This window comes from Sarcophilus harrisii, chromosome 1 (genome assembly GCF_902635505.1).
Source record: "Sarcophilus harrisii chromosome 1, mSarHar1.11, whole genome shotgun sequence".
NCBI classification, from domain to species: domain Eukaryota; kingdom Metazoa; phylum Chordata; class Mammalia; order Dasyuromorphia; family Dasyuridae; genus Sarcophilus; species Sarcophilus harrisii.
In genome coordinates this window covers 27192199-27217625 of record NC_045426.1, presented here as the reverse complement: position 1 = coordinate 27217625, position 25427 = coordinate 27192199, and the positions used below count along the sequence as shown (strand labels likewise).

General features: G+C 36.8%; 1 protein-coding gene across 1 annotated transcript in view; it reads left to right on the top strand.

The window, feature by feature from the left end:
* Nucleotides 1-25427, top strand: part of MAGI1 (membrane associated guanylate kinase, WW and PDZ domain containing 1) — a 691778-nt gene that overhangs the window by 562920 nt on the left and 103431 nt on the right. The window contains exons 5-7 of the mRNA XM_031963081.1: nt 8751-8958; nt 15913-15995; nt 21130-21165. Of these exons, the coding sequence (XP_031818941.1) occupies nt 8751-8958; nt 15913-15995; nt 21130-21165 (327 nt within the window). The remainder of the gene's footprint in view (nt 1-8750; nt 8959-15912; nt 15996-21129; nt 21166-25427) is intronic.

Below are 25427 nucleotides of genomic sequence, written 5' to 3'. Positions count from 1 at the left end.
CACATGTACTATTTCTGTTAGAATGGAAGCTCTTTGAACAATAGGGAAGAACTTGACTATTCTATTTGAATCCTCAGTGGTTGGCATTTAAACAATTAAATTAACAGTTAAATCCTTCCATCTTTCCTTCCCTCCTACCTTTCTTCTCTCTTCCCTCTCTCCTACCTTCCTTTCTTCCTTCCTTCTCTCCTCCCTCCCTCCCTTCTCTCCTTCTCACCTCCCTCCTTTCCCTCCCTCCCTCCCTCCCTCCCTCCCTCCCTCCCTCCTCCCTTCCTTCCTTCCTTCCTTCCTTCCTTCCTTCCTTCCTTCCTTCCTTCCTTCCTTCCTTCTTTCCCTCCTTTTTTTCTTCCTTCCCTCCTTCTTTTCTTCCTTCCTTCCTTCCTTCCTTCCTTCCTTCCTTCCTTCCTTCCTTCCTTCCTTCCTTCCTTCCTTCCTTCCTTCTTTCCCTCCTTCTTTTCTTCCTTCCCTCCTTCTTTTCTTCCTTCCCTCCTTCCTTCCTTACATACTAGATTATCAGTCTTGGAAAGTATCTTCACATCCCAGTGACTTGAGCAACTCTATGTGATGAGAAGCTGTAGAGCAGGTAGTAATCTATACTGGTCATGGGAGTTTCCTTAGTGGGAGTGTCCCTCACAAATGAACTGACAAGTATGATACCCGAAAAGCCCAAGACATCTCCTGTCCTGGTAACTGTTAATTCTTATTCATTAAACCACTTTCATTTTTATTTTCTCTCTTGCTCGATTAGTAATACCCAGTTCTCTTCTTGAAGAAAAGTATTCATGATGCACTAGCTAACCAAGTTAAATGCTAATTGATCAGCTGATTGATTTATAAGCCTTTGGCAGTTTTCATTTCTTCACACAGAGCCATTCTATCCAATATGTCTCCACTGTTCATTTGCAGTCTAGGAAGTGAGCGTCAAGGACTAGGATTTGAAAACCATGGCAGGCAGGCTGCTCAGAGATAGTGCCACCTTTTTATCTCTCTAGAAAACTTTGGCTTATGATGGCTTCATCATAATTCATTTACACTCTTCTTCATGACTATGAGATGAAATGACTAAATATTCTCCAAAGGGATCTTTTTTTCCATTGGGCAACAAATGAAACCATCTCAGCTAAATTGCTTATTCATCTCTCCAAAGGAAACCTGTTGGTCATTGTTTCATCGAACTACCACTTCTTTGATTTGTCATTTAAAGCAATAAGACTGTCACTCTAGAGATGTTCACTTTATAGGCCATTGGAGAAGGATCTCAAATTGGGTTTCTTGAATTAGTTTCTTATTTATTAGATGGTCTGATAGCTACATGATCATTGGCCTATGATTTTATTTCCACTGTTGTCACCATAAAATTGAAAGAAGATCTGAGATCTGTTTATCTTTTTAGATTCATCACTTTCCACACTGTCTAGCACATAGTAGGTGCTTTATCAATACTTGTGATTTTTCATAAAATGAAGAAAACCACCTTCCTAGGATGTATCTCTCTCTGAAATTAGCTTAGCTCAGATAGCAGATTGAACAAGTCACTAGAACTATATTCAAGATTAATTCAACATAAATGGTCTTGGGGTCTATTGGTTGAGCTCTATAGTAATCTTCCTACCAACACAGAATCATTGAAGGAGGAGCTCATTAGCAGAGTGGGGCCATTCATTTATGGTACAATAGAATTCCTATTCAGCCTTAGCCTCCATCATAATTTTGCTTGCTATTTTTTTCAAGGAACCAATTGATGAGAAGCAATGTGTTCCATTTATCCCTATTTGCCCCAGTTTCTTTACCTGTAAAATGAGCTGGAGAAGGAAATAGCAAAGTACTCCAATGTTTGCCACAAAAACCTCAAATGGGGTCACAAAGAATCAGACATGACCAAAAAATGACTGTTACTCATATAGTTTCATCCCCCTCCTATATGGAATACCAAATAAACCATCTTTCTATGCAAGTGCACATCTGGGGATGTCAATAATCTGTCATCACCTGCCATCAAGAAAAATGCCTGTAAAATGATTAAAAGTGCTATACAATCAATGCTATATGGGTGTGATTAAGTTCTTCTCTAGACATCACATTCATTGCCAGATGTATTGGGGGGAGTTACATATGGAAGCCATATTTATCCTCAAGTGAATATCATCATGGAAGCTCCATTTTCCAATCTTTCTTACTACCTTACTCTTATTGGCTCACTCAAGGCAATAAAATACCTAAACAAAGGACAGAATTGTAAGGAAAGACCAGAACTAGCCAAAACTTTAATATAAAGATTGAAATATCTATCACATGCAAGGTGTTATCTTAAGTATCATTAGTACAGATAGCTACTATGACCCAACTCTAAAGAGATTATAATTACACATGTGTATGTATGTATGTATGTATGTATGTATGTATGTATGTATAAAAAGACTGATGACCTTAGTAGAATGGGTTTCTTTCAGGCTCCTGTAGATTGCAGAGTTACCTGAAGATCCCCAGAGGAGAAGAGAGCATAGTTAGTAACGCTACTATTAAGTGACATAGTGAATGGAATGTTATAGTTGGAATCAGGAAGACCTAAGTTCATATCTCTTCTCAGACATTTAGAAGCACTTCATAAATACATATTCATTAAATTGAATGAAAATTATTTTCAGCAGAGATATTTTGGGACTTCTAGTTCATCACGTCTGTAGATTTTGGTGCTATAAAAAAAGAGATACTAACAACTTCATAGAAATTCTGATTCTAGAAGAAGAATGAAATTTTCAATTCATTGGTAATTTGAATAATATGGATCTGATGTATATAAGAGGCAGAGCCTTCAGTTTTTATCTTTTTGTTTCCATTCAGAAAAAGGGATTGATTATGGTTTTGCCTGACCTCAAAGGAAGCATTCAAGGTATTTTTAAAATATTTGGATAATTTTAAAGTAATTCAATTGTTGAAAAGATTTTCCATAGGAAATTAAAATCCTCTCTAATGTAGCTAGCAAATCTGTCTGAATATTCTAGTTCTTAAAGCTCTTCTTGGGGAAGAAACAAGAAATGATTTCCTGAATTTTAATCTGCAAGTGGGATTTTAGAAACAGGGCTACATTGTATATCCCTTCATTTTGTTTTTGTTTTTTTTTCCTATTTCTTATTACTATTGTTGTTATTTTTTTTTTTTTTTTTAGTAAACTAAAATCTCTTAGATACCTTTAGTCTCCCCGAGGATCTGGAAATCAATACAGTTTGAAAATTAACATCTGGAGCTGTGATTTTCTGATGACTCATTTTTGTCCCATCTTCTCAGTAGTTGTAGTTTTATATGTATTCTTTAATACTCCATATAGAATTACCTTGTTCTGTAAGATATATTGGTCATTGAAGGACTTATATCCTAAACATATCCTGAACTTAACTTCATCTCAATCAGTGCCAAGCAATTAGTTAGGATCAATATATTTCCATCCTTAGTCTATACCCAATCAACTCCCCTTTCTCCTCCCCCTTCCCCAATCTATTGTGTCTGTAAGCACTTTCAATAGCCTCTGTATATCTACTCTGTAATACACATTGGAGAAGGATGCAAAGGTCTTGTCTTTTTTAATTCTTGGTCACCTTTTTTCCCCTTTTTTTTATCATAACTTTTTATTAACAGAACCTATGCCAGGGTAATTTTTTACAACATTATCCCTTGCACTCACTTCTCTCCTGATTTTTTCCTTCCCTCCCTCTACCTCCTGCCCTAAATGGCAAGCACTTTTATACATATTAAATATGTTACAGTATATCCTAGATACAATATATGTGTGCAGAACCGAACAGTTCTCTTATTGCACAGGAAGAATTGGATTCAGAAGGTAAAAATAACCTGGGAAGACAAACAAAAATGTAAACAGTTTATACTCATTTCCCAGTGTTCCTTCTCTGGGTGTAGCTACTTCTGTCAATCATTGCTCAATTGGAACCGAGTTAGATCTTCTTGTCAAAGAAATCCACTTCCATCAGAATACATCCTCATACTATTGTTGTTGAAGTATATAATGATTTCCTGGTTCTGCTCATTTCACTCAGCATCAGTTCTTGTAAGTCTCGCCAATCCTCTCTGTATTCATCCTGCTGGTCATTTCTTACAGAACAATAATATTCCCTAACATTCATATACCACAATTTACCGATTGTGATGATGTTCATCCATTCATTTTCCAGTTTCTGGCCACTACAAACAGGGCTGCCACAAACATTTTAGCATATACAGGTCCCTTTCCTTTCTTTAGTATCTCTTTGGGGTATGAGCCCAGTAGTGTTTTGATCACTTTTTAAGAAATTAGTCATTCATAGCACAAGATACACATTGGAGTCAACGTAGCACGCAGTAAACAGAATTGACCTTGAAGCCAGGAAGGCTGGGATTTGAGCCTTGCTTGTGATACACACTGGTTCTGTGACCCAAATGAGACATTTGGCCTAATTCGTGAATATAAGTTATAAAGAAGGTGCTAACCTCCATGGGGTAGAGATAGTTTTCTCATCTGGGAGTTCTTAATACCAGTCAAATTTACTGCTCCATTCCTTATTCCTATTGTAAAGCTACCTGGGAATTGGGTGAAGGGAGAAGAGAAATAAATAATAACAATATCAAGTTCTTTTTTTTTAAATTCACATGCTGCTTGGCACAAAAAGTGCTTAATAAATGCTTGTCAGTTGATTAAATAATGATTTGAGGGATCAGTATATTTCAGTGCACTGGATGTGGCAGGAAATTGGAGACTAAAATAATTTAGAGTTTCAGAGCCTCAGTTACTTCTCATGTAAAGTTGTGACACTAATAGCACTTATCTCACAGGGTTGTTATGAGGTTCAAATGAGATGATAAACTATATCATAAACCTTGTAAAATGCTCTATGAAGATGGAGTTGAGGCATCCAGGTGATTCAAGTACACAGATTCATCTTCCTGACTTCAAATCTAGCCTCAGACACTTGCTAGCTGTGTGACCCTGCGGATCTCACTTAACCCTGATTTGCCTCAGTTTTCTCATCTATAAAATGAGCTGGAGAGGGAAGTGGCAAACCACTCCAATGTCTTTGCCAAGAAAAAAAAAATCTAAATGGGGTCACAAAGAGTTGAACACTGAAATAGCAATGATAAAATATGGGTTTTTGCTATTATTCACAGGAAACTAGCATTTATTTTCATCAGAATCTATTTCAATCCCAAGAGATCGTGTAAAATAACAATTAAGGTACATTGGTGGCTTAGAGGGTGGGGATCCATTCATCACCCCACCCTCTTAAAGTAATTATTATTGTTAAGCAATAGAATTTATTAATTGGCTCACTCAATCCAAACTGAGTTAACAGAGTTAGTAAATCTTCCTTCATGAAACATTTGGTCATGTCCTAAAGAATTCGTTTAAAAGGGGAGGGGACTATTTCAGAATCCAAGATTCTGAGTGTTTGGATAGACAGGAAGGATTGGGATCTTACAGCACTAAGCCAGAAACCAGCTACCTCTTGGCAGTCAGTAAAAGGCTAAGAGAATATAAGACTGAGCTACAGCAGAAAAAGAGAATGTGGAGGAGAATCTTGAACTCGTTGCCAATTTTGAGAAGACCCAAGTTCTTGAGAAAAAGTTTACTCTTTCACCAAATGACTCTCCAGGTACGGGTCTATTCATGTATGCTGAAATATAATACTCAAACCTTTCCAGGAACTTGAATTTTGGTCTCATATACAAAGAGGACACAAACTCTACCCAAATATTAGGAATTCTCCTAAGTGGGGACTCAGAGCAATTCTGTTTGGATTTCTGATTGGTTTTTCTCTCAAATAAATTACCTAAGATTTCAAGGAACAAAATGGACCTTAGGGGCCATAATATTATCTGTAGGCTTAAAATAATCATTGTAGATAAATGTAAGTCTTGAGAGCAGAAGCTTTTTTTGTCTTTATATACACAGCACAGTAATTTGGTTTATAGTTTTTACTGTATTTCTGATTCCATCATAGGACTTTCCTTTATCAAACACATCAAGACTCTCTTCAAGTTGTCAGTGTTGGAATTTTCCAAGCATATCATAGATATCTTTTTTCCCATTCTGACTTCTTTTTCTTTTTCTTCCCTTACTGGTATTCCCTTATTAGCTATTTCCAGTACAATATTAAATAATATTAGTGAGAGTGGGCCTCCTTTCATACCTGATCTTACTGGAAAGGTGTCTAACTTGTCCTCATTACAAATAATACATGTTGATGGTTTTAGGTAAATGTTTTTTATCAGTTAAAAAAAACCCATTCATACCTAGACTTTCAAGTGTTTTTTTTTTAACTGAAATGAATTTTACTTTATCAAAAACAATTTTATTTCTTAAATGCAATATAACAAATAGAGATCAAGTGGCCTGCCCAGAGTCATTCAGTCAATGTTTCAGAGCCAAGACTTGAAGTTAGGTCTTTGGGATTCTATGACTAACTCTATATTCACTATACCATGTGAACTCTCATGGATGTAAAAGATCCCATAAAAACTTGATTTCAACTAAATTGAGCTGAATTTTATATTATTCCAGAATCACAGAACTGGTCGTCTGATCCAACTGATTCCTGGACAAGAATACTTAGTCCACCTTTAGCAGTGATAATGCAGCTTTTGTTTCAAGATTTCTATAAGGGACATCCATTCCTTTGGGAGGCCATCCATCCCACTATGATTGTCAAGTCTTTCCTTGCTCCAAGCCTACATTTTCCTCTCTGTAAATCATGTGTATTACTCAAATATGAAGGCAAAAAGAATAGTTGTCTCAGAGTACTAGATTATAAAAGAAGTCCTCTCCTATGATCTTATGATGGAGAGAGCCAACTGCATTCAGAGATAGGACTATAGGGATGGGACTGAGTGTGGGTCACAACATAGTATTTTCACTATTTTTGTTGTTGTTCATGTGCATTTTGTTTTCTTTCTGATTTTTTTCCCTTTTTGATCTGATTTTCCTTGTGCAGAATAATTGTGGAAATATGTGTAGAAGATATGCACATGTTTAACACAGATTGATTACTTGCCATCTAGGGGAGGGGATGAGGGGAAGGAAGGGAAAAAAATTGGAACACAAAGTTTTACAAGGGTGAATGTTGAAAATTATCTCTGCATATGTTTTGAAAATAAAAAGCTTTAAGAAAACAAAAGAAAAAATAAAAGAAGTCTTAAAATTTCTGGCATGATAGAATTTTAAAAGAAAAAGGAGTCCTAGAAATCTCCTAGTGCAACAATTTCATTTTATGAATAAAGACATGATAGGTTGAATGGTCAAATGATTTGCTGAAGGTCACAGAGGTAATAAAATAGGAGCTATTCTTACTTTCTCTATTCTCCATGCCATGTGAACTCTCATGAACATTAAAAGATTCAATAAAAACTTGACTTCAACTAAGGAACCCAGGTCCTTTTCTGTTTTTTTTTTTTTTTTTTTTTTTTTTGCTCTAAAATCACTCGGTATTTTTTTTTGTTTTTGTTTTTTTGTTTTTTTTTAAACCGTAGCATGTAGTCATCAGCCTTCTATGGAAGTAACTAGTGATACAGGCTTCCTTCAGTTCTTTAAAGTTGAGTCATTGAAATGCCGTCTGCACATTTTTCTCTTGTTTGTATTGGCTATCAAAATTCATAAGATAGTCTTTCCTTCTGGCTAATATCTACTAAAAATATTTAAATGAACTAATACAAACAGTGGCTAGTGAGGGCATTATGATAGTGCTTTCTTTTCCTTTGTTTTCATGTGTTTTCAAAAGCAATTTTTTTCTTCCTCAAAAATCTTCTGACTCAGAAAGCTAACACATGTAGAAGCCCAAAGCAGCTGAGGGTCATGTTTTGCTGGGATATTTTGCTTCAGAATCTTTAGAATTTGAGTTCTAAGGTGTTCCTTCTTTTTCCTTTTAACTCACCAAGTTTTGAGAGACATTGGAGCCGAATATATTTTTCAACATCTTCCTTTTTGAAGGAGCTAATCTGACGGATCATTTTGGTGCCAAATAAAATCTAAATCAGTCAGGCAGTCAACAAGCTCTTATTCCATTTTTAGTTTTATTCAACTTTTAGTCAACTTAAGAGACTAGAACTGTTTTAAGGAGAAAACCAAGATGGTTTTATTTTCAATTTTAGAGCATATCCAATGCAAAGCTAGGATTCTGTTGTCCATTGAGGGAAGCATGGCATTTGTGACTAGGGAGGTCATAAGGCTTAGTTTTGGTCATGGAAGATCTGGAGTGGTTTGTTTGGTTCTGGGAACCTTATCGAGGGAAGAACATTATTTAGTCTTGGAGAGCAACCAGAGGATGCTAACCAGTACAGTGAAGGATCTTAAGTTCATGACATGACAATAATCTTGGTTGAAGGAACTAGGATTGCTTAGCTTAGAAAAGCAAAGATATGATGACTTTCTTCAACTCACTCAATCTATTTGGCCCAAGAGCACAATGGGTTGTAGTTACAGAGACAGGTTTAGATTTGATGAAAGGAAAAACATTCTTTTTACTCACAGCTTAATTAGCACCCTAATTCAGAGCCTGAATCATGGGCTGCCTTAGGAGATGGAAGTTCTCCTTCAATGAAAAACTGTACACAATACTTGGGAAGGCCACTTGTTGGGGATTTTGTTTAAAAAAAAATTACAGATGGGGCTCCATGGTCTCTGAGGACCCCTTATTGACCACTGAACTTGTGTGATTTTGAGTGCAGTTTCTCTTACTTACCTTGCTTCATTTTTTTTGTCTGTTCCACAGATTCTGGAGAACAAGAAGAGCACAATCCCCATAGTTCAAGAGAGACAACCTTGCCACCTGTGAATAATAGCATCACCACTGTTCCCATCACGGAACCATCTCAGAAGCTCCCTCAATACCTACCTCTTTGTGCAGAGGAAAACTTAGGTCCTCTACCTGAAAACTGGGAGATGGCCTATACCGAAAATGGAGAAGTCTATTTTATAGAGTAAAGTATACTCCTGTTTCTCCTCTCTCTGTGTGTGTATGTCTTCTGAGGCTGCAGATAGAAGCTAAGTCTGAACTAACCAATTGGCTGCTGAGTCTATAGTGTGGAATGATCACATAGAAATTTCTGTCTATAAGAGGTTTTTCAGGAAGTCTTGCAGTTCACCCAAAGAATGAACAGGGCATTCATTCTGATCTTTTCATTAAGTCTGAAGAGACTGAGAGAATGAGGTTAATCGTTTCCTGAGAGAAAGAAGGCCTGGAGCGGAAAACTGGTGACTAAGCACTTCTGGCATCAGGAAGCCCTTTGTGGGAAACTTAGTTCAGCCCTTGGAGTAGTAGCACCTGTAGCCTCCGGGGGGAAAAGTCCATCATCCCCACCTTTACCCTGAAAAAGCAGAGGGAGGGGAATGTTAATACTGTCCTTCTTCTTCATCCACTAGAAGCAGGGAAAGAAACATTGGAAAGAGCACTGACTTGAGCCAGTTCAAATCCATCCCTACCCCAACAATACTTGTGTGATCTTGAGCATATTGCTTCATCTCAATAGGCCTCAGTTTACCCATCTGTAAAATAGGAGAGCTGAACCAGATAGCTTCTGAGTTTGTTTACAGGTCCAGATCTATAATCCTATAATGAAATGCTTCATCCAGAGTTGGATAGGAATGACATCTTTTGTTTTGTCATTTTTTTTTCAGTCCCATCCAACTTTTTATGATTCCATTTGGAGTTTTTTGACAAAGATCCTTGAAAAAATACTGGAGTGGTATACCATTTTCTTCTCATTTTACATATGAACAACTGAGGCAAACAGACTTTGTTGACTTGCCTAGGATTATAGAGCTTATAAGTGTCTGAGCCCAGATTTAAACTCAAGAATATGAGTTAAGGCCAGATTTTCTCTCCACTGCACTACCTAGTTGCCCTGTAAGAGAGATAATCCATCACTGTTCCCCACAGCTCTTTACAATTTCAAGTTAAAGCGGAGTTGCTGTTCTGTTATTGGGGATGTTTCCAGACCAAGAATTAGATGCACTAATGAATTCATGGGACTAGATTTTAAATAAAAAGTGCCCAATGAATGAAGAAGAAAGACCCATTCATTCAAAACTTGAGCATTACTTGTTAGCTTGATGTCTATATGTTGTCTCTGTCTCTGAATCTTTCTCTCTCTCATGTGTGTGTGTGTGTGTGTGTGTGTGTGTGTGTGTGTGTTGTGCATGTGTGTAAATGAGGTTGCTACAAGGTCTTTTTGAGCTCTCAGACATCAGCAAATCCTAACTTTAAATGCTTGTTGTCTCCTATAATGGAGACACTGGAGTCCTCACTGACTCTTGTTCTTGAAGTTTGGGGATTTTGGGCCTCTTATGCTGGTTTAGCTGTGAACAGAGTTAGATCTCTTAACTTGTTTGAGCTCTGGTACTTCTTTATAAGTTATAAATGGATTGTGTCTTTTATTAGGTATGCCTCAGTCCCTGATGAAATCACAGGGCCCTCGACTTACTGCTTCCTCTCCCCCAGGTGTATAAGCTCTTTGCAGAAAGAGTGAATGAAATAGAATGACATTCAAAGGGGGAAAAAATCAATATTTATACAAAATAGAAGCAGTAGTATGATAACATTTATAATGTTGAAAGCTTCTGGGTAAAATGTTTGATCAAAGTTACTTAGGGAGGTTGAAAAGAGAAGGATATTTTGGTGAGGAATACTTTACTGCTGGAAGTTGAGGGAGCTAATGCCGAATTAGTGATTTTAGTACACTGAAATTAGCTCACCAGTCATAAGGAGAAGAAACTTTTAATTTGTGTCAGTGACATTGGAAAACTTCATGTGTTGTAGAGAAATGTATAAAGCAGTTGCTGTTGCTGCTAACTTGTAGAAGATACCATCTTTATTAGACATTACAGTATTTGAAGTATGCTATTTCATTCTAAATTAAATTTCTGAGTCATAAGAGTTTTTTGGTTTTGTTTCATGGTGGTCTTCATCCTGAAACATTGATTACTATCCTAGTGCCTTAGTTTGGGTCCAGAATATGTTTTTGATGAATCTAAGCCCAAATAATCTTCTCTATCTGCTTCCCTCCCTTCCTTCCTTCCTCCCTCCCTCCCTCCCTCCCTCTCTTCCTTCCTTCCTTCCTTCCTTCCTTCCTTCCTTCCTACCATTTTTTGCAAAGATTAATTTCATACGATGTCAGAAAAACCATGAGAATATGTTCATTGATTGATGGAAATGTCGTAGAAAGCACTTTGGATTTGGTGTCTGAAGATTTAGGTTCAAATCCTGATTGTTCCACTGAATTTCTATCTATAACCCCTTCAAATTTCAGATTTCTCAAACATAAAATGGGTGGTGGGAGAGGGAAGGGATAGATAAGGTGACCTAGAGGGCACCAATTCTTAATCTTAGAACCACAGATAGATTTCAAGACTGGGATGTTAGAGAAGTTGAGAATATGAACCTAGAACTTTCATCTTTTCCCTAACCTCCAATTACAACTTAGCATTTTCTTCAATTATTAAACAAAAAGCCCTTTTAGAAGAGCTTTACCAGGCTACCAAATGAGGCTTTGACACAAAAGGAGGGAAGAACAGCTCTCCTGTCCTCTCTGTATCCAAGCACAGATGACAACTTGAGTGGAACAGTGGCTAGAGAGGGGGCTGGAGTCAGGTAGGCTCACATTCAAATCTGACACTTAGCAGCTGCGGGATGCTGGGCAAATCTCTTGACTTTTATTTGCCTCTGTTTCCTTATCTGTAAAAAGAGGGTAAGAATTCCCCCTACTTCCCAGGGTAGTTGTGAAGATAAAATAGAGTATATGTGAAGTTCCTTATAAGTCTTAAAGCAGCATGCAAGTGCCATTACTATTATTGTCCTCAAATCTGAAACTGTTCTCAATATGATACTCATGTTGATCTTGAAAACTCATTTCCAAAGCTCAGACTTTGCTCTTAAAACTCCTTGAGGACCATTTTTATCACCTTTGCCCTAGTGCCTAACACAACACTCTTTGCATATAGGAAATACTTTAATGAGCATTTGTTGAATTAAATTGAATTGATCCAATTGACCATTCTCTCACACACTGACACACACACTTATAGCTCGCAATTTACTACAGGGCATGTGACTCAATCTGAATGGACCATAGTTTTCTTATCGATAAAATAAAACAATGGGACTCCATGATTCCAGAGGTCCCTATGCCCAAAGCTAGGATCTGTGTGTTTTCATATTAATCACATTTATACAGCATTTTTTTAAAGTTGATAAAACACTTTTTTCCAAGTGATCCTTTGAGATAAGTATTACTATGTCCACTTTATGGATGAAAATGTAAGGCTTAGAAAAGGAGCTTGCCTATGTGACTAAACTAGGATTGAAACTGTTATCTCTGCACTGCAAAGAGTTCTTTTTCAACCATACCAGACTTCATCTACACTGCTAATGTAATCCAAACTGGTAAGCAAGAAAACACAAAGACTTCTTATGTTCCCAACATAACCAATATGTTTCTGAGAGATTTTTCTAATGCATTTGAACCTTGACTCAATCAAGACCCTGTGAAAATCATGCAGTTGGACTGAACCCCCTCTAAAAGCAATTGGCCAAGAGGGTTTAAATTCCCCAAACTTTTTTCGCTAAGCTCCTTTTATTGCAGTAATTTTGTATTGCCTGCCATGTTTCTAAAGTACAATCTACAATTCTGAGATTAATGAAAGACATTAGGGGCTTTGAAGTACAAGAATGAATTAAAGTGCTTTCATTCAATCTTCTAGAGAATTGCTATGCAGTATAATGAGGGAAATACTAGGCCTTTCATTCAAACTCCCACCTTCTGGTTTCAAGTCAGAAGGTCCTAACACACACACACACACACACAGAGAGAGAGAGAGAGAGAGAGAGAGAGAGAGAGAGTGTACAAATAGTAAAGGCTTCCACTTATCCCATATAAAAGAAATCTCATCCTAATGATTCTGCCAAGATGAAATTGAAATTCACACTGAACCCACGGGTGAGTTAGAGCTGGGAAGAAATAGTAATAATATATTTTCCTTTGGAAAGGATGCTGTCCTCTAAGTGAGGAGACCCTAGGGCAATTCCCATCTCCTACATATATTGTCTGAATGATCTTGAGCAAGTCACAGAACCTTGATGCATGGAACCAGAGCAAATTTCTATGTCCAGCAGAGAAGGTCCTACATAGGTGGAGGAAACTCCCCTCCCCTGAGCAATGAAATCCTGTAGAAAAGGTTGAAAGTATAAATCTTGTTCATGGGGTTTTCATAATATATTTTCTCTTTTGATCTTCACAAACATTTTTTGAGTCAATACCTACCTCCCAATGTTGAAGAGGCCCAGGGGAGATAATATGTGGCAAAGCATGTATTCAGCATCTAGTAAATATCTGCATATAGTCAAATGATGTGAAATCTTCCCACTTTTATCTGATCGACAATTAAGGTTGCCTTTTAATTCTTTTAATTGTCTTTTGATTCTACTGCATGTCCCAAGTAAGTGATGGGGTCTAGAATCACTTATCTGGTGCAGCAGATAGAGCATAGGGCCTGGAATCAAGAAGACCTGAATTCATTTCTGACTTCAGTAATTTCTTAACTGTGTGACCTTGGGCGAGTAAGTCATCTCCATAAAATAAGAATTGTAATAATAGAAACTACCTTCCATATTGTTGTGATAATCAAAGGAGATCTCTGTAAAACAGTTTTGTAAAACATATAGCACTACATAAATGCAGGCTATATTATTATTATTGTTACTACTATAATTATCACCACTATTATAACTGTTTACTACTACTACTACTGCTGCTGCTACTGCTGCTGCTGCTGCTGCTGCTATTACTACTACTGCTACTACTACTGCTACTGTTACTGCTACTACTGTTGCAATTATTATATAGTAACTCTAAACCCAAATCCAATTACTACTCCTGTTAGTACTAACACTGCTACTACTGTTGCAACTACTGCTACTATTATTGTTCCTACTGGTACTGCTACTACTGCTCCTTTTACTATTATTGTTGCTTCTGTTAGTACTACTGCTGCTACTGCTGCTGCTGCTTCTCCTCCTCCTCCTCCTCCTCCTCCTCCTCCTGCTGCTGCTGCTGCTGCTGCTGCTGCTCCTTCTTCTCCTCCTGCTACTGTTACTACTGTTGCTATGATTATGTTATAACTCTAAACCCAAATTCAATTACTGCTACTGTTAGTACTAACACTGCTACTACTGTTGCAACTACTGCTACTACTATTGTTCCTACTGCTACTGCTGCTGCTGCTCCTTTTACCATTACTGTTACTTCTATTAGTACTCCTGCTGCTGCTTCTCCTCTTCCTCCTCCTCCTACTGCTACTACCCCTGCTGCTACTCTACCTCCTCTTGCTGCTGTTACAATGCAGACAATATATGATTATAATTGGAATACCAGGATTCACATATGTCTTCTGCTCTGTAATACTTCTTTGGCCTCATTTTCTACATCTATAAAATGAGGAGAGATGAATATAGCAATAAGTAATAATAGCTAATTTTTTTAGTATTTTGTTTGCAAAAGTAATTTATAAATATTATCTTATTTGATCCTGATAATAGCCTTAGGATGTAGGTGCTGTTCTTATGAATAAATTTACAAAGGAAGAAACTGAGACAGAGAGAAGTTAAGTGATTGACCCAATGTTACAAAGCTAATATCTCAAGCTGATTTCAATGTAAATGTTCCTGACTCCAAGTATCACCCTCTCTCTACTGCCCCTTCTCATTACTTCTGATAGTCCTGGTTCTGAGCCTATGGTTCCAGGGATATAGAACTTGTGTAGCTGAAAACACTGAAGAATGGGTTAAACAGGACTGTCCATGGTCATGCACCTTTTAAATTGTTCTTTTAGTCTTTGGTATTATCCTGAAAAGAATGGTTGTCTTTTCACACTATTCCGTTTTAAGGGGGAAAAAAGAGTCCATGATACCAATATTCATGCTGATCTTAAATAACCTGCTATAGGTTCCTACTACATTCTTTTTCTTTCCTTTATTAAAACTTTTTTTTTTCAAAACATATACATGGGAGTTGTTCAACATTAGCCCTTGAAAACCCTTGTGTTCTAATTTTCCTCCCCTTCTCTCACCCCTTCTCCCAGATGGCAAGTAGTTCAATATTCCTACTATATTCTTAATGCTAATTTAAAAAAAAAAATAGACCAATGATTCCATCCTCTCCAATGAGAAATTCCTCCTGACTATGCAGATAGATAGTTTTCCTTCAACTTAAAGTCTTAGAATGTCCCTGGGACAGTGAGAGGTAAAGTGACTGACCTAGAATCATACAGTGAGCATATGACAGAGTAGATCTTCCTGATTCTTGGCCGCTGTTTTATCCAAGTCAGTCCCTTTTCTTTAAAGATCCACTCTCTCCTTCAGATGGAACCTTTCTTTGTGAGTGTTTGAGAGAGCATTAAGACAGCAAATACCATAAGCAGCTCTTCTTCCTTCCTCCTCACCCCAGCAAGGCAGGAAGGAATTAAGTCTCCCCCTCTTCACTTCCCTCTCTGCTAGGGTTGCTGGTATGATTTGGGGGTTTTAGATTAAATCTATTACAAATGTTTTTTTTTTTCACTTGATTTGAATCTGAACTCATCTTTTTAAGGATCACGATATCTGGCACTTTGGACTGAGCCATGCAGACTGTTTTTGTTTGTCTCTGCTACTTAGAACATGAACTCTTTGAAAGTGTTTGTGTTTTTGTCTCTTAGTACATCCCCAGCTCTTAGAATAGTGCCTAGAACAAGCTCTTAATAAATTCATGTTGAATTGTTGATTGATTGTTAATAGCATTGGTCAGAAAATGAAAGCAGAAAAAGTTAGAATTTTTTTTTTTTTTTTTTTGCAAATTTGACATCAGTTTATTAACAAGGTCCTCTTCTCCCTCTCTGCTTTTCAGCCACAACACAAAAACAACATCTTGGCTAGACCCTCGGTGCCTAACCAAACAACAGAAGCCTCTGGAAGAATGTGAAGATGATGGTAAGGGGTGTGGAGGGAACATTATGTTTCAGCCTTAGTGGCTGAGGTTTGGAAAACATTTGTGAAAGAATGTTGCAGTATGTATGCATGTGTGTTATTAGCATAATTTCTTATAGAAAAACACTATGAGCATCATGTGTAAGTATGTTCATAAGGAAAGTTTTGCAGAATCATGATTTTTTAAAATATAGGTACTCATTGATGAGTTCTAAAGCTGTATTACATCCATCTAATTGTATTACATAAACTTGACAATAATCTGCTTCATCCACTAGTTTTTGCTGTATGGATATTTAGACCAAATTTTATTGAGTCCTTTTAGGCTTCATCCAGAATTCATAAGTCTCATTGAGTAATTGAATTGAACAGCTTCTCTCCACCCTTGATCTAGTACTATCATAACCTGTGATCTACCTTGCTGTATAACCTCACGCTCATATCCAGGGACCAATAATTATTTTGTCAGTGAGAGAAATCCCCACTACGGTAACTTTCTCTGCCATCTTCTAACTTTAAGTTAAAGGGATTTGCCTAACATTTATTGACTTCCAAAGGATCTACTTTTTAGTTTGTGTCAGAGCCAGGATTGAAATCCAAATTCTTCTAACTTTGACTAGTATCGTATTCAGGAAAACAGTTGAAAAGTGCAGGATTTAGAGTTAGAAGAACTTAATACAAATGCCCACTCTATTGCTATCAAGTGACCTGTTTGGTCCCGAATTTCATCATCTATAAAATGAAAAGATAGAACTAGATGGTTCTCTAAGATTTTTTTTTTTTTTTAGCTCCAAATCTATGATCCAAAGACTTGGGAAAATTTAGAATTCAGTTTCTCCAAAAAATCAGAGTTTTCTCCCCCAATAGAATAACAAAATAAGCAAAGAAAGGCCTTAGCAAGTTTTGGTGTCTTTATATCAACTGAGAGAACATCTCAGGTATGTGCGAAATACAATCTTTCAAGAAAGCAGTTGAATTGTTTCCAATTAAAAGCAGAAAATGGCTTATTGGCTCAAGAAGCTCCCAATGAAAATGTGTTTAGAAATGTTATGGCTTGAGTTTCTCTGAAAGGAAATCCTTAGCAAGACAGAATGGTCTGTTTGTTTTTGGCACACTGAAGTCTATTCTCCACATCACATTGTTCGCTTTTCAACACAAAGGAATTAAAAGGCTAATGTTTTGACTGGTGGTTACTCAGTGTCAGATTTGAGCTTACAGATCAGTGGAATAATTACCAAAAACACATTGCACTAAGGGATAATGGAACTTTCTGCAGTAGTCTTATATCATTCTTGAGTTTTGGTGGGTATTAAAAGGCAACATTGTGTTTGTATACTATGTAAATTCATATATGATGATTCCTGACATTACAGGGGTATATTTTCCCATCATCAACATATAGAAGTCCCAGGGTGAAAATCCCATTCATCAAGACAAAGTGGCCACTTATCAGTAATTTCCAACCTCATAGTGTTGCAATGAGAGAGAATACTAAATATGTATGAAGAGAAAGTAGGGTAATGAGAGGTAAACCCAACATTTTTTATTAAGCACCTACTATGTTCCAGATACTATACTAAGTGCTGAGGATTCAAAAAAAAAAAAAAAAATGGCACCAGTTCTCAAGAAGTTCCCAGTCTAATGGAAAGATAACCTGCAAACATATGTTCAGACACGTTATGGACAGGTTAGACTAGAGATAATCATAGTGGAGAGAATGCATTATCATTAAGTGGGAAGAGACAAGGCTTCTCCTAGGAAATAATTTGTTCCTAGTTATCAACCTGTTCTTACTCCAGATAGGACCTGGACCTGCATCTTTCAGATCTAAGGTGAGCCACTTATCCGCTCTGACACATGATATTCCCTCTCCTTAGTATGCATAAAATAATCTAGCCATTGAACTCTTAGAAATTAAAAACTGAGGTAGACAAACTAGAATATGAAATGGAGTTCTGAACAGAGGTTTCTTTTTTCCAAGATGTGCAAACTTCAGAGGGTCACAGATTTGAGCTGGAAGTGACCCTTGAGATCACTTCGTATGCTTCTTTCATTTTGTGGCTTTCAGATCCCAGGGCCAGAGGATTACATGATTTATCTAACTTTACATGGGTATTTGAGTCAGTATTTGAACCTGTACCTTTTGACTCCAAATTCTGCAATCTTTTCTTTTATCACATGATCTCAGCAACTTTTGGCTAGAATAAAAAATCCAGTGAGTCACTGTACTGTCTTCATGACCTGAAGCCATGTTGTATTTTGATTATTTTCTTGGCTTTATGATTATGAGATGTCAGGAAAAGAGATATTTATTCTTCAGTGGAATGATGGCATGGGTGTCTTGCCTATTCATATGTTATATAGCATTTATTTCCTTATACAAGATGTTCCAAAAGTCTTGGTGCAGTTTAAGGCTTTGCTCCAGCTCTCTTCCCACCTCTGAAGTCCTACTCCAATGTTTGATTATGATATGGAAGTATCTCCAGGGTTTCAAAGAAAATCCAGTGGTGGTTAAATCCTGAGGACTCCTTCCAAGCTGCAAAGGTTGTACTGGATCCCCAAGAGAGACTCCATGACTGTTGTCCTAAAATACACTTTCAAATGTAGAAACCCTCACTTATTCCTTTGCTCGGCTGTGCGGTGATGGACTTCTCAACTATGACAGTTTTGAAAGAAAATTTACTTAATCATAGAGGTGTTGTGACCTGCACCAGTGGAAAAAATACAGTACCCCACCAGTGAAATCACAGCTCATTGAAATAGCAAAGTAAATAAGTATGCTATGTAGAGAGAGTACCAATTTTGAAGAACATGGAAGGCAATAAAATCCATTCAGCTATGAAAGTGCACTGAAGATACTCTGGTTTATTTATTTCCCCTAGTTTAGAATTCTAATCATATGTACAGCCTATGCAGTGACTCAAGGTAATTATTATGAACGCTGATTACTGCTGTAGTGAGATGCATGAAAATGCTGGAGATTTCCTGCCATCAAAATGCTAGATGATAGAAAGTTTCCAGATAAGTTTGGTTGAATTGAACAGTAACAATAGTGAAGAGTTTCCATTTGAAGAGAGAGAGAGTGGTACATTGGCAAGGTCGATGGCTTTGGAACCAAAGGCCCCGGGCTCCAGCTCCACCTCTAATATTTACAAGCCGCTCTTTCTCTCCGGGATTCAACTTCCTCACTTGTAAAATAAGAGGATTGACTCAGTACTCTTAGAAGTGACTTCCAGCTGCAATTCCATGATGCTAAGACCCTTGGAGCATTTATTATAGTTCTGCTGTTTACAGCCTTCATAGAAAGATGAAATAAGTCAAATATATCAGCTTGTTTTTTTAGATGAAACATTGCTCCAGAGATGCTGTGACTTCCTTAAGGTCACTTAGCTAGTCAAAGAGCTCTTCCAATTATATGACACTATTTCTTTTTTCCATTTATCTTGCAATGAATATTTGCACACCAAGTGTAGATAAAAGAATTCATCATTATGGTTTTTAGATTGTGAACTCCTTGAGGACAAAAACTGGTTTTTACTCTTTTTTGGTGTCCCTAGCACTTTGCACAGTGGCTAGCATACAGTAGGTGCTTAATCAATGCTTATTGACTAACAAATAAAATGGAAGCTTGAATAAATACATACATACATATATATATATATATATATATATACGTGTGTGTTTATATATATATATATGATATATACGATAGATATAGATATAGATGTATCTTTATACATAAACACTTCTAAAATCTAGCATATAAATATACACATTCGCATGTGTAACATTATTAGATTGATAACTGACAAAATTCACTATTGAGGAATTCACTATTGAGTGCCATTGGTTATTGGTTTTGTGTAAAGTTTCCTGGTGTGCCTCTGATATCATGATGTGAATGCAGTGTATATACAGAGGCTAACCTTCTACTCTTGGTAACAGTGGGCCCCCTACCTGTTATCTCCTATCTTGCTGTCATGAACGGTATAGCAAGAGCTAGTCTTAAACTCAGTGTCCAGCCTAGTCTGGTCTTCCATATGTAATCTGCTGGTCTTTTGTTTGTAATTTGAGTTTCATTCCAGGCACATAACCCTTTTGGATCGTATTCCTTTCCCAACCAGTGCTCAGAAACATATATCTAGAGGACATGTTTACAACAAATCTAAACAGATCTTTGGTTTGCAGCTGGGTGGATCTGAGTTAAACTTTTCAATTCTGTTCAGAAAATGTGTCTGTAGTGCCTGTCACGTGCCTAGAACTGTGCCAGGTGACGTGATGGGTACAGAGGATGTATCTGATCCATCTTTGCCCTATATTTGGAGAAATAAGGCTGATAAGTGCACAGCTGAGTAAAGGAGATAATAGAATCCCAATTGGTTTAAGAAAAAAAAAAAGGAAATTATAGTACTAATCATTGAGAAGAAAAGAAACCTCTATCTGTTTGGGGCAGCTGGAATTTTTGTTCCATCCAAGCACAATTATACACACTTTTGTAAATATGTTGGAACTTGGGGTATATTTAGGACGATGTGCGAGAAGCTTCTTGTGCTTCCTTGAAGTATCCTATTTGAGTACAATTACTTTTTAAAGGATGCATTGGATTCGAGTTCACGTTACAGTATGCCTTCTCAATTTGACCTCGTCTTTTATTTTTCAATCACGGATAGTCCTTAAAAGTGAAATAATGTCTTAATTGTAAGTGTAATTGCTTAGCTGATTAGAAGAATATTGAAGGCTTATGAGGAGTGAGATATTAAAAAGCCTGGCAGCTTTATTCACTTGGAATGAGATCTGTAATAAGTGACTCTCACTTAAGAATGTGGAAATTGCAAAGCCATTTGTCATCTTTTACAACCAATCAAATCCTCCTTTGACATGCAAGGAAATGATCCCCATAATTATTTTGCCAATACAAGCACTTGACGTTTCATGATTTGCATTGATTGGGGTCTGAAGAATTCCAAGGGTGGAAATGAGATGAGCCGAGAGCAGGTAAGGTTCAGATAACAAAATCGGGGGGGGGGGGGGGTGGACTGCTATTTTTTTTCTAAAGGGTGTTTTCTTTCTTGGTGCTGGTGTCTGAATTTTTCTTTTCCTCTTTTCTATCTCATTTCCTGCTCTTCCTTTGGAGAAGAAGGGGTACACACCGAGGAATTGGACAGTGAACTAGGTAAATCTCTTTTCTATCCTTCTGTTTGCTCCGTGCCTTAGATTATATTTTTTTAAAGTCTTTAGTGAATTGTTTAATCCTTCTGTTTTATTATTTTGCACTTTTCCAATTATGATTTGTGTTTGGACTTATTACCAAAAGGTCAATTTGATAAGCAGGTTCGGGTGGCTCTACAGTTATAATGAATGGATTCTCTACAGAAAAGTTCTTAGCAAATGCGGCTTAAGAGAAAAAATAAACCAAGTCTGGGAGAAAGATCCCACAAAGAGCAGAAATAGAACTGAGACTATATTCTGGCTTCTCTGACTTTCTGGGAAACCTGGGGTGATTTTCCTTGTTCTTTCTCCCCCCCCCCTTTTTTTTTTAGTCTAGTTCTTCCCATCTTACACAGGCTGGACCTCTCAAAGCTACTCCTGGTCCATATCCCACTATGAATCAGCCCAGGAGCTTTTCCATATTCTGGTTCCACCCTGGGCTTATTTGTGCCCCTCCTTAGGTAACTAAGCAGCCATATTAGGGATTCTGCCATATTAAGGCTTCTGCTATATTAATTCTGATTTGAGGGCAGGCACCCAATCTTCGTAGCCTAAGAGATCTACCCTCCATAGTGTCCCTGGCAGCAGAGATTACAGACATACACTACCACCTATACCAGCTTGACCTCATCTTTTAAAAGGTGGTGATGGCTACATTTTCTTATCTGAAAAAGCAGGAGACTACTAAGTGCTTCATGAATGAATAGAAGGAAAGAGAAATTCTGAATTGGTATGTTTCCTAATTGGATTACTGAATTTCCTTTGCTTTAGGAAATGACCATCAGGAAATGATGATAATAACTCTGTTGTATTGTAGTTGTGGTCCCTGGCTAGACTTAGCTGTGGTTGTAAATTAAGAGCCAAAAGGAGATTTGTTACCCTGTATTCATAATCTTAAATATACCTCCTTAGGACAAATTAGATTCACAGATAATTCAAAAATATTTTATTTTGATTTTTAAATATTGATGAACAGCTGTTTGCTTCAGGGGCAAGGGTGGTAGTTGGAGGACAACTGGCAGCACGCTAATATTTTTATTTTGTTGAATTTAAACAACATTGAAATTAACAGGTAGCCTCTGAGTATGTACCATTTTGGGCTTAGATGAGAAAACTTACTGGTTGATGTTGTACATGCAGGGGGCCAAAGAAAATTGAAAATTGACCCGAATGATCATCTTAAATTCAGAAGATCCCTTAATTATTATTACCTCTAATGGAACTATTTGAAATTATGGCCATAGATTGATTAGCATGTAAAATGCCTTAAAATTATATGTAAACACATAATATAGACCTCCTCCCCCCATTTAGTTTAATTTTTTTTTTCCTTTGGGGGACATGATAGTCACATATTGTACAACAGCTCAGTAAGCCAAGTTTATGCTACATATATCATTTATGTCTGGTTTCCTTAATGCCTTGGCCATATTCTGTTGTGGATTGATGTGCCAGCAACAGTCAATAAACTATCGACCATTCTATTTTTAAGACATTCAAGAAACTCTTTTTGTGGTCATTGTGGGAGGAATGACACTAAAGCTAATCCTATATATTAAGACAATTGGAGAGAAATTACACCAGAACTAATTGGCTCATTCTAGCAATATACGACTAAGTCTATTAAAAGGGATGGCACAATGATCCTATGCCATAATGGGTTATAGGAATTGTTTACTGAAACAGCCCAAACCACAGCCCTTGGTCCCTGAACAGAATTTAAAAAAAAAAAAAAAAAAAGATCTGAAGCGATCGTGAACAGGGAGAGCAGTGATCAGTTTCATTGCTATTGATTTGAAGTTTTTATTGATCTGAAAGCATCTAGGATATTATAGTTAGGGTTAAATGGAAGTTTGTTAAAAAAAAAAAAAAAAAAAAAAAAGAAGGAAAGAAAGAAAAACTCCAAGTCTCTCCTGGGTCATTTATGAATTATAGAAGACATTTTGTTGTCCAGTGCAAGATGAATGCTAAAAACGGGGAAATAATGGCCTAGCAGGGAAAAAAATCAAGGTTCTGTTTCTATGTCCCTAATATTTTTATTATGCTTTCTGGACATATGGAGGGAACTAGGTGGCACCATAAAACTCAGCATACTGAAATGGATGGATGGATGGATGGATGGATAGAAGGAAGGAAGGAAGGAAGGAAGGAAGGAAGGAAGGAAGGAAGGAAGGAAGGAAGGGAGGAAAAGGGGAGGGAGGGAAGAAGAGAAAAGGGAGGAAAGAAGGGAGGAAGGAAGGAAGGAAGGAAATATGTGAATATGTATAATATATATATAAAACATATTCATTATATTCTCATTTATATGTATGGAACATATACACATATAATTATATCCATAGACTTATTTCACCATTATCCAATGTAGTCTATTTCCATGATAAATAAATCCTGATTTCAAAAAGTGGACACTATGTACCCTTTGTGGAGTTTGAATTTCAAAATGCAGAAATCAAATCTACCATTTATATATCACCTTAAAGTGTGCAGGTCACTTTACAGAGGTTATTTCACTTGACTCACCACAAGGCTATGAGACTATTATTCCTATTTAATAGGTGAGGTGGGGAGGGCAAGTTATTTCTACTGGGTCACCAAGCTACTAAGTAACAGGTTTTGAATTCACATTTTCCTAATTCTGTCACGATCCATCCTGGTTGCCATGTCCCAGAATGCTTCTCTCTAATCTGCCTCTAAGAATGCTGTCCTCCCTAGTGGCTTACCTTTTTGACCCATATGATTTGATTACAGAATTGTGGTTTTTGGAGTGGGTTGTCAAAGCTGAATTCAGACTTCTGATATATAGTTGGCCTTTCAGAATTGGCAAAGACCTTGCAAAAATCTCCCAGCAAATCATATTCTCCACTAGTACACCCTTGTAACCCATATTCTGAGTTGTGGACTATTTAAAGTGAAATAAACTAGCATTGGGGGATGACTAAAAGTTAATGGATTTTGGTTTGAAAACGTGCATTTGCTTCATAAGTTACATTTGAGCTTAAAAAAAAAAAAAAAAAAGCCGCATGACTGTTGTTATGTCCTTGTGACTTTTACAATTCTGCTGCTTTTGACGAGAAGTGCACTTAAAGGAAGCACTCCAGCCATTGGCTGTTCTCCCCTTTTCCCCTCTACTCCATAAGGTTCACCCAAGATGGGACAGCCATGATTAGGCTGTAATCATCCTGGAAAGAAATAGCTACATCAGTCCATTGGAGTAATTTCCAGGCCTAAACACTAGATTGCCCATAGTTTGTCACTACTGTGATAGAATCATTGGGAGCACAATTTTGAGACAAATAAGGTCTTCAAATTTAGTCTGGGGCCTGTCCAGGATCTTTCCCCTGCCCTCTATCTCCCCATAAGTGGTAGATCTCTATTCTCAGAACTTACCAGAAGTAATATCACAGCCCATCTGCCTGTCTTATAACTATTATAATTAGGAGGTTTGTCCTTCTAGTGACTAAGACTTTATATTTTTAGTCTTTAATGAATGCTCTCCTCTCATTTTTTTTGTTTTATTTGCCTTTTATTTATTTATTTTATTAGTATTGTTTTTACTAATATTTTATTTTCTCCCTCAATTATATGTTTTTTTTTTAATTCATGAGTTTTTTTTTAATTTGAGTTTCAAATTCCATCTTTCCCTAACTCCTCTTTCCCCCTCCCTGAGATGGTAAACAGTGTGATATAGATTATACAAGTGCATTCATATAAAACATTTCTCTGTTAGTCACTTTGTACAAGAAGACTCAAACAAAAAAGTAAGAAAGGAAGTGAGAAATAGTTTGCTTTGATTTGTATTCAGACAATATCAGTTCGTTCTCTGAAGCAGTAAGCATTTTTCATCATGAGTCAAAAAGTTAATTTTGATTATATAAAATATAAAATTGTATTTTTATAATATATAAATATTTTCCTTCCTTCCTAAATATAAAACTATATAAAATATACAATAAAGCACACTTAGTTGCATAAACAAAGCCAATGTAGTGAAAATGAGAAGCAAAGCAGAAAATTTGGAGGAAAAGGGTTTGAGGCAAGTGTCTCTGAGAAAGATCTCAGTTCTAAAATTTATAGAGAACTGAGTCAAATTTATAAGGATACAAATCATTCCCCAGTTGATAAATGGTTAAAGAATATGAATAGTGTTTTGACAAACAAATCAATACTATATATAATCATATAAAAGATACTCTAAATCCCTTTTGATTAGAGAGATGCAAAAAC